Genomic DNA, 10,955 nt, shown 5'->3' with positions numbered 1-10,955 from the left:
CTCCGAGACGAGACGCGAGCCCGGCGCGAGACGCGTTGTGGATGGTCTTAGTCAATCCAAATATGTCATTTGGGAATTCCCTATATATTCATGATTTATGTTAATTTCCTAAAAAGTACCGAAATTATTAAAATTTCAAAAAATAGCAACACGTTATAGTATTAATTATCATGATTTAGTTTAGGTTTTGCAAATGCACGGTTTGTGCAAATGTGTGCAAATGTGTGTGAATATATATTGACAAACTGTGAAGTCGAAAAGGTTAACTAACTAAATTGATATTAACAACTTCCATATCAAACTGCTCTTTTTACATTCCAAAATATTTTAAAAACTATAGAGCAAGAAATGCAGAGGTACTCAAAAACCAACCTCTTCAAACAGAGATTATATCCATTAAAAGGCCAAATGTTTTTTTCTAGTTTAGGCAACTAAACCATTTCGCCTGACTATTAACAAATTTCATATAATAAAAGTAACCCCTATTGTTCTTTTTACATTCCAAAATAGCTTTAAAAAAAACTATAGAGCAAGAAATGCAAAGGCACTCAAAAAGCAACCTCTTCAAACAGAGATTATATCCATCAAAAAGCCCAATGTTTCTAGTTTAGGCAAAAACTGAAATATTTTTAAGGCAGCATCAGACAACATATATATAAGGATCAGATGTAAAACATCACAGCCTTCACATTGTCTTTGATCTTAGGCATAAACTGAAATGTCTCAAGATCAATAAAGGTCTTCTCTACCGCGCCATGAGCATTACGAACAGGAACTAAAGGTCTTCGACTATGTTCCTGAAACAATGATGGGCCGTTTAGATACCACTTTGGTACAAACAAGGACAAGACCATACCATCCCTTTACTGCAACACATGTCGATCAAATCATCGTAGATATGTACTACAGTCATCCTCGAGAAGTTGATGCAAGCCCAAAACTCAAACGCTATAGAGGCACGGAGGCAACACCCGTGCATCTATAGATGCCATCTCAGGCCTAACATGAATGCCAAATTGCTCATTCACAAGCTAATATAGAAACATGGAGAAACTATATGATATAAAGAACATTGACATTTTATGGAAGGTAGCATATTGTGGCAATGTAGTATGTATCCAAGCCAATTTAAATGAATAAGAGGGCCAAAAACATTTCACAAAATAAGGCAGAAAATTCCCATATTAATGAAACTAGTATCACCGCACGTGCGACAACCGTGCCATATAATTTGCACGTGCTAACACATTCACAATAAAATCAACGGAAATACTCCCTCTGTCCCGAGCTACTCGCTCATTTCCTTTTCGGCACGGAGATTAAGGAATGAGTGTATAGGAAAGTAAAAAATGACGGCTGTAGTGAAAATTTTTACTAAAAATAGAAAGAGTGCAAGTAACTTGGGACGCCCAAAAAGGAAATACGTGCGAGTAGTGCGGGACGGAGGGAGTAAGAACCAATGCCATTACGTAATCTTGAAACATAAAAATTGTGTAATAGCATTTGATTAGATAAATAAAAACATGTTTCAATTAATTAAATGTAAATTTAAAATTACAAAAAAAAGAACTGATTATAACACTTTAAAATAGCTGATACAAACATAGTACTAATACTTCAACAACTATTTAATTATATACTACTAAATTATCATCAATTTGACTGTTTTAAAGACTAGTATCAACCTCGAGTGTTTCAGACACACGGAATTTTCTTCTCACAAATACAAAACACGGAGTACTAATTAAATAAATGAAATAATAAGAAATAAAATTATATATAGTTTATAAATCGGAAAGAAAATTGTATAGGCTTTATAAAATTATATAATATCTATAAATCACAAATTATAAAGTGACATGACACAAAAATTAAATAAATAATGGAAATCAAAAACAAAACAATGAATCAAGACTCATTGTACATCAACAATTTTAATCTCGATGAATCGAGAATTAGATTTTGTGATAACCTTATCATGGTCGACAATAATACCAATCATATCTACAAAAAGTAGAAGCAGAAATAATGTTTAAAAAAATTATAAATAATAATAATATAGTTAAAAACTATTCCCTCCGTCCCCCATTATGTGGTCCAATTTTCTATTTTGATTCGTCCCTTATTAATTGTCGCATTTCACTTTTACTACTTTTGATAATAACCTCACATTCTACTAACTCATATCTTCTCACATTATATAATAAAACTAATAATAAAAAAGTAGGACCCACCTACCACTAACTTTTTCAAACTCATTTTTTTAAATATTTTTCAAAACTCGTGTCAGGTCAAAGTGGAACACATATTAGGAGACGAAATGAGTAATATTTTAAAATTACCAAAAAAGTGTCTCCTCAATTATATTTTGAATATGTTTGATTACCAAAAAGTAATACTCCCTCCATCCACGAAAAATAGGGCACATTTGTCATTTTTTGTTGTCCACGAAAAATATGACACATTCAAATAATATGGACCTCACATTCCACTAACATTATTTGTCTCTTACTTTTTTCCCTTTTCTCTTACTAATAATATGGACCTCACATTTCACTAACACTACTCCGCTCTTACTTTTTCCATTTTCTCTTACTAATAATATGGACCCCACATTCCACTAACACTACTTCTCTCTTATTTTTTTTTATTCTCTCTTACTTTACCAATTCTACATTAAACTCATGTCATTCATAAAGTGTCCTATTTTTCGTGGACATATGGAGTATAAGTAATACAATTCATAATAATGTGGCAGTTATAAATTTATACTACAATAAAATAAATAAGAGATAATGAAAAAATAATATTATTAATCAACAATGAGATTCAAAAATAGAACTACTGATTATGACTGAATATACTTTAATATTTATTATTAGGCTCCATTTGGTACACGGAATTGGAATTGAATTGGAATTCAAATTCTATGGAATTGAATTCTAATTCAATTCCAAATCCTATGTTTGGTAAAATAAAGTAATTGATATGGAATTGAATTTGAAGAATATGTACACACACTATACACAAAATACACACTCATGCACACTTTACACAAAATACACATATTATACACTCAGACACACAAAATACTCACTTCACACAATACACACTCTACACACGCTATACACACACTACATACATTATACACAAAATACACATATTACACACATTACACACAAAATATACATACTACACATTACACACAAAATACACACACTACACAAATTTTACACAAAATACACACATTGCACACTCACTATTCACAAACTGAAATTTCAAATTTGGTTCAGTTTAAACTTTTTGTAAATTTAAAATTTTCAATACGGTTCAGTTCGGATCGAAAAAAATAAAAAAACTGAAATAAAAATTCCAAAAATCGGATGCTTGAAATGTGTGAAATATGTGTAGTGTGTGTGAAACGTGTGTGGTGTGTGAAGTGTGTGCAGTATATGTAGTGTGTGAAATGTGTGTAGTGTGTAGTATGTGAAGTGTGTGTAGTGTGTCAAATTTGTGAAATGTGTGCAGTGTGTGAAGTGTGTGTGAAATGTGTGAATTGTATGTAGTGTGTGTAGTGTAAAATGTGTGAAATTTGTGTAGTGTGTGCAGTGTGTGAAATGTGTGAAATGCGTGTAGTGTGTGAAATTTGTATAGTGTGGGTTGTGTGTGTGAAATGTGCGTAGTGTGTGTGAAATGTGTGTAGTGTGTGAAGTATGTGTTGTGGATATATAAGGAAAATATGTAATTTTATGCTAACTATTTGGAATTCCAATTTTCTACTTTTGATATTGGAATTGAAAGATTTGGAATTGCATTACAATTCCAAATCCAAATATTTTTGTAGAACCAAACATTGGATTTGGAATTGAAGACTCTAATTCTAATTCCACACCTGCAATTCCATGTTAAATGCAATTCCAAATCCAAATATTTTTGTAGAACCAAACATTGGATTTGAAATTGAAGACTCCAATTCTAATTCCACACCTCCAATTCCATGTTAAATGCAATTCTAAATCCAAATATTTTTGTAGAACCAAACATTGAATTTGGAATTGAAGACTCCAATTCTAATTCCACATCTCCAATTTCATGTTCTATCTAAGCATTTTGAATCATGGTATAGTGCTCTTAAGAATTAGGCAAGTACTCATTATCCCATTGCTAGCAAAATAGTAATACACTTTTAATGGTATGAGTAAAATGAATACACATACATTATCATGACTACAAGGACAAACATTAAAATGAAAAAATAGGGTAACAATCATAATCACCATATCACTCCTTTGCGAATGAATCTAACACTGAAACAACAGGAAATATTTTTTTAGTAGGGAAATCAAAGAAATAAATAAATAATTCACGCATTTGAAATTAAATGAATGTGGTAACTCACTCTTTCTTCTTGCCTCCATCCTTGCCCTTTGAAATCCTCTTATTATTTCTGCACCATATCAAACAAAATTAAGCAATCGAAGATAATAAGGTAAAGAGCGTGTAGTGTCGTTGTGCGGTTCGATATGAGAGAAATATATCCGGCGACCATGGTGATAGCAGCCTTGCCTTAGCTTGAGCTTGCGATAGAAAGCCGATAAAGTCTGCGCTAAGCATAAAAACCCTAATTGCAATTGCGGCTATTTATTTTGGGTTTTGAGAATTTCTAAAAATTATTAATACAATTCTTAATAATGTGGCAGTTACAAACTTTTTAATTAGTGTAATCGCGGATTCGATGACCGAATTATACCCAAAATCTTTTTTAATAATGATGCAAATGAAAGAATAAATATCTTACTCCGTCCCATAAAAATAAGGAATATTTTATGGGACAAATAAAAAGTAAATAAAATTTCTCCAACTTTGAACTATAAAAATACCCAATATTTTACTATTTGGTACTTTTATCCAATTAATTGATTGTCTGATTTTAACTAATTTCTTAGCCCAATGTTAAAAAAAATGCTATAATTTGTGGGCCAATATTAATTGATGGGCTGATATTAACTAATTTCTTAGCCCATTCGGATCTTTTATTGAGCTCAACCTCACTCCATAAAATGTCAATGTTGGCACGAATTTGTGTTTCTTATCCAGTTATTAATTCGATAAATTTGGTTTTTAAAAACCGATCAAGAAATTCATAAAATTTAACACTCCATTTTTCTAATTATCTCATTACGGAACACACAAATTGTCTAATTCAATGACGTGACCACATGTGTTACATGTTGTCAACTTAATGAAGATTACTATATAAAAATGTATATATCTCAATTTCATCACATCCAATACAAGTTCTCCACAATTTTACTCAGACCAAAGCTTGCTACTTATTCACTAATCTAATGATCATTCAATTTGGAAAATTCCAATTTTTGCACATACCGATTCATCAATTCAATGCAACCATTTCGCATGAATATTAACTACTTCTTTGATATCAAAATGACAAATTGTAACCCCTATTGTGCTATTTACATTCCAAAATATTTTAAAACTCTATATTAGCAATTAGAGGCATTCAAAACAAGATACTATCAACCAAAAAGAGAGATTATATCCATCAAAAGGCAAAAATGTTATTTAGATATATTTACCATTAAACAAGCAGAGGATCAGATGTAAAACAACCAAAAATGTTATTTAGATATCAATTCCTTCATCAATACTGAAATGTCTTTGATCTTAGGCAGAGGGGCAACCTCCTTGTTCCTCTCCCGACCAGCATAATTGATACCAGGAAGAATATTGTGATTAGCAGCAAAAAGACGTGTATGATGCCTCTTTTGCACGACGATAAAAGTGACCCTTGGCATGTAATTTTCCTCAATAGAGTTGCAGGCCTGAAAATCATCATGCAAAAATAAATAAAAAAGAAGACCAATTTAGATGAAATATCTAAGAAAGCACAAAAGGAATACCTTCCTTATTGCCTCCATTTAATAAAGAAGGACCTGACTGAATTGTCCTTCACTCACTCCATCCCTTCCATTTCGATAATCAGTAACATAAGACTACTACAACGAAAATAACCCAAAAAATTCAACTGAGCCTGTAAAATATGAGCATGTAAGGTTTAAGCATATAGAAGTCGTAGAAAGCCGCTAAATGCTCTCTGCAAAATGGGAAAACATTAGTAGGGAAGGTAAATAATTATGAAAAAAGTCGAAGAGTGGGAAACTAAACTAACCGTACTGTACAGATCCTGAATGATTTCTTCCCTGTGAGCCTGTGTAGAAACGAGTGCTCTATACTTCGTTACTTCGGGCCAGTCAGTTGAAGCAACAACCTGCATACAATGAAATGATGAGCCAAGTGGTTGTATGAATGATGACCTGTTTTAATAGAGCAATGAGATTGGCAGAGTAAGAGGTTACCATACCGCAGCTATAGAGGGACTCGAATCCTCTCCTGGTTGAGGATGAGTAACATCTGCTCCGAATATAATAGTGGGTCGATCACTTAGATAAGGAAACTTTCCCTTCACGGCCATCTCCAACACACTGTTTCGACCTCCAGCCTACCAAAATGACAGCACCAAGAAGACAAAACAAACAGTGAATTAAGACAGGAGATGGTCTTTTGTAAATTGATGCAACATCTGTAGATAAATTTTAAGACAAACCTTAGCATTTATTTTAAGGGAGACATTCTCCAAGTATTGCATATATTGTTTCCCGGGTTTCGATACATTCTTTGGTAGACAGCACTGTGAGACAATACCTAACTCCGTTTCACAAACTCGTTTTATCGTCCCTGCCAAGAAAAAAGGAAATTGTATTGTTAAATCACACAGCACAGTAACATTTCGTATGCTGCTTCAGAATCAAGTCAAGGTAGATTAACCATATGATCCAGTCATTTCAGGTAAAATGACAATGAGCAACTGGAGTTGCTTTCCAGTCTTGGAAAACTCGGTCTCGAGATCAATCAAGGCCTTCTCGATTGGGACATGTGCATTGCGAACAGGAACTAGAGGTCTTCGATTAAATTCCTGAAACAATGATGGGCTGGTTTAATGACAACAAATATTAATTAGCATCATACCACAGGCGGAGGCAAGACCCGTGCCTCTATGGATGTCATCTGAGGTCCAACATCAATACCAACATGATCATTCACAAGCTTATCGTTGTTGTAATTATTTTTGTGAAGCATCCGCATATAAGCATTGTAAGCAAAAGAGAACGAAAGCGTATGCATAGCCACAATGTTCAAGAAAATTAAATTATAGAGACATGGAAAACCAAATGACAATAAACATAGAAATCATAATTGTGAATTCATGCCTGCATGATTGAAATCTCTCTAACCCTGGGTCGTTGGCATGTCGCCTTTAACAGTGCAGTAACTTGACTTATATTCAATTTTCTAGAGAATCTCTGCCCCTCAGCAATCTTACAAAGCTGTTAAGAGAAAAAAAAGCAAAACAATACTTAGAGAAAATAGCCAACTGAAGAGAATTAACAACAATACAATAATAAATAATTACCTTCATTGGAAGATAAATGAGTTTTGTATCACTGCCTGCCTGAAGTGCTGGCAAAGATGGATATTGTAGAAAAATATTGTACTTATTAATGAAATATTTTGCAACAGATATTTGAGCTTTTGTTCCATCCAAGGAAAACCTGTATTCGTCATATAAAAGTGAATTCAATTATTTAGACACAAAATGCAACCTACAGCAACGCTCGTTTAAGTTACCGCTCCTTACAAGCCAAGTAAAAATACACTAACAGAAAGATGAGGTAGAAATACAGTAGAAGAAAGATGAGGTAAGCTTACATTAAGTGTTGGATGGACATGGTGGTGATGCCTGAAATCTTATGGCGTCTTATTATACCTTCATGTTGGGTCTCCACATATACACCATTCAAAGCTTTTTTGACCTAAATAGCATGGTGTCATTATATTATATACACAAGATCAATGACATAAGATAAAGCAAAATTGAAATAATAGAGTTTCAACAATTGGAAATTAACTTCATATGATAAAAAAAAATGCATATCATCTGAAGGTAATAAGTAGTACTACCTTAATACGATCTTGGTGAGATAAACCCCTAGTCAAGTCTTTGTTGATATGCTTTTCAACATATTCCGAGACACGGATAGGTTCGAAGAATACCCTAGTAGACATGTCTGCAATATGAATATCGAACAATGCAATGAATAAGATGCCACTTGAGGGAATATTGAAACCTACAAAACTCATTCACAGATACATATTCCAGATACATATAATAATGCATTGAACAATACTATAATTGTAAGAAACAACTCAAATGGAGTAGTAAATAATGCAATCAACACAGATACATATTCCAGAGTCTGATCTCAGTGAGGAAGTGATTTGCTTTCACCATCACTTTCCGCCCATACTTTCCAAATCCAGGTCTCGCCGGAGGAGCTGAACTTGTCTTCACTTCTTCCACAAATAATTTCTTTTAACAATAAATACGCCTTTTTGTTTCCTATCTTTTTCTCTTCACGTTCAAATATGACTTGGAGGCTAAGTACATGAGTATTTATTTTTATTTTTTTTATTTTTTTCAAGGTGTAGGATTTTCTTTGTCTATATAAATACACATACACATACTAATAAATTTTGAGTTTTTTTTATTCTTGAATTCTTTTCAAATCCACTTATTGTGCCCCTTCCCACAGTCCAAAATATGTGTATCAAAATTAAAAACTCACGTTGAATCATTAAGTTCAAATAATATTTTTTGCACAAACTCATGTTGAATCATTAAATTCAAATTAAAATGAATAATTTTGATTCACTTTTACAAATTTGTTCGCTCTTCGTGAATCCCTTCCCTACCCATTTACTGATTTCTGTTAATTTCCTAAAAATATAGAATTCATTCCATTCAAATATCATATATATTCATTATCAGTTCGACAATTTAGGCTTTGGCATTTTGCAGAGTCATTCTAATATTGCCAATGCCAATGCCACGTGACGATTATTTGGGCTTTTCTTCTATTAGCCATTTGGGCCCATTTAGTCGTAATCACTCTCTGCATTAGTTATTTGGTCTTAAGTCTTTTTAGGGAAATTTCAATGCCACGTAATTTTTAGGTTTAGTCAATAATGTAAGTACTTGATTTTCTCTCACTTCTATGATTATACCATTATTAATAACATCCGAAGTTTTACTTTATTATTTTACTACTCTGAGAGATTTAAAATTAAAAGTTGCAAGATTTTGCACCAAGAATAAATGCCAAGAGTAGCGAAGAAATTTTGTTATGGACATTATTTATTAAGTTTTTTAATATTAAATACATGGAAAATCTATCAAAAATTTCCGTTATTATTATTATAAGAAGTTATGAATGATATCATAATTGTACTATTAAGTAAGAGAGAAATTTTTTAAATATTGATATTGAGCCTATTTCTCTCTCTCTCTCTTAATTAACAGCTTTGTGAGATTGTCGATGGCCAGAGATTCTCTAGAATTTAAAGGAAGACAAGTTACTACTTCACAGTTGAAGGCGACATGCCAACGCCCCAAGGATAGAGAGAATTCAATCATGCATGTCTTTATAAATATGATGCATGTTTATTATCATTTGGTTTCTAATTTCTCCATGTCTTTATAATTTAATTTTATTACAACAATGATAAGCTTGTGAACGGCCAATTTGGTATTCATGTTAGGTGTTGCCTCTCCCTATGGTATGATGCTAATAAATACTAATATCAAGACAATTAATAATCCATTTCATAGAACTTGACAATTGGAATACAATGGAAGAAAGAGTCTTGTAACTCCAAGTGTGGGACAGTGGAATATGACCGATAAGGCAAAAGAAAATTACCTTGCCAATCATATTCTACGTCCCCGACCTCTACCTCTACCTATTTATTGATATCCTCTAATTTCCTAAAAATATAAAAATCATTAGGTTCAAATAGCAACAAATTGTATTCATTATCAATTTAGCATGATTTAATTAATTTTGGTAGTGCGTAGCAGATTTATTTCCCCTCGTGCCAAAAGTGCGGCGCACGTGCAATTGTGCACTTAAACAACAAGTCAAAACTAGTGTTTGAGTGATGAGACATGTTCTTGCTGTAGAAGCTACTACTGCTTCTGCTGCATCTCCTATCTGTTATCCAATGTTCAAAGAAGCAAAAAGCAAGTCTTCAGGCCTCCTGAGTTCTGCACCACATTCTGGCAGAGCCCGATCGTCTCTATTAACTGTGAATACCTCTCTGAGTTTGTTTCGAGAATCTAGAGATCGATCGATGGCAACAAAAATGTTTTGTTACAATCTGCACTTTGTGATCTCATCAAGGAACTGGAGAGTATGTTTAATATCATGATTTAGGTTTTTGGCATTTTGCACGTCATTCTTCCCCTCCAGAAATTTAACAAAAATATACCAAAGTAAAGTAGATTTGCAATAAAATCACAATTAGGTCCAACCAGTTGAACAAGACTAGTTTTATTTTATTTTATAGAGAATCAAATTATCCCTTCGTGCATGCAACAAGATTTTTTCTTTCGTGCAAAAAGTGCGAAGTCCGTGCAAAAATAGTTTGTGAATAGATATATTGCAAATAGCTCAGTCGAAAAAGCAACTAACCCCGTAGAATATTACTCCTTTCATATAAAAACGTAACCCGATTGTGCCTTTTTCATTCCAAAATGCCTTACTCTATATAGCAGGAAATGCAGAGGCACTCAAAAACCAACCTCTCTTAAAACAAGAAATCAAAGCTTGAAAAAGATTCTGAATATAAAATAATACTTCTACTATATATAAATTTCATCACAGCAAGTACAATTTTACTCAAAACAAAGCTCACTGACAGACTCAAAACCGTGGATACTTTATTGTCTTTGAACAAATTTTATTGTCACTCTTTGTGATAAACTCAAATATGATGGGATACATTATACATATCACTAATATAATAATTCTATT

The 10,955-nt window shown here is 32.7% G+C and overlaps 1 protein-coding gene and 1 long non-coding RNA gene across 3 annotated transcripts; both read right to left on the bottom strand.

The window, feature by feature from the left end:
* Positions 1-357: 357 nt before the first annotated feature.
* On the bottom strand, positions 358-4,560 carry LOC121741003. 2 transcript variants are annotated; one of them, XR_006037741.1, is made up of 2 exons: positions 4,278-4,560; positions 358-999 (listed from the first exon to the last, which is right to left on the bottom strand). It is a non-coding gene; the product is annotated as an uncharacterized LOC121741003 (long non-coding RNA). The 2 variants fall into 2 exon arrangements; XR_006037742.1 differs by having other exon boundaries at positions 4,400-4,560.
* A 1,636-nt stretch (positions 4,561-6,196) lies between these two features.
* Positions 6,197-8,423, bottom strand: LOC121741658 (protein argonaute MEL1-like; the record flags this gene model as incomplete). Its single annotated transcript, XM_042134511.1, has 9 exons — positions 8,372-8,423; positions 8,044-8,150; positions 7,792-7,895; positions 7,496-7,634; positions 7,293-7,409; positions 6,850-6,997; positions 6,629-6,759; positions 6,386-6,523; positions 6,197-6,292 (listed from the first exon to the last, which is right to left on the bottom strand). Coding segments are annotated over exons 2-9 (978 nt in total), but the record flags the coding sequence as incomplete, so codon positions are not given.
* Positions 8,424-10,955: the final 2,532 nt, after the last annotated feature.

This window comes from Salvia splendens, chromosome 7 (genome assembly GCF_004379255.2).
Source record: "Salvia splendens isolate huo1 chromosome 7, SspV2, whole genome shotgun sequence".
Classification (NCBI taxonomy): Eukaryota; Viridiplantae; Streptophyta; class Magnoliopsida; order Lamiales; family Lamiaceae; genus Salvia; species Salvia splendens.
The sequence above is the reverse complement of the archived record's forward strand: the minus strand, read 5'-3'. Positions and strand labels throughout refer to the sequence as shown.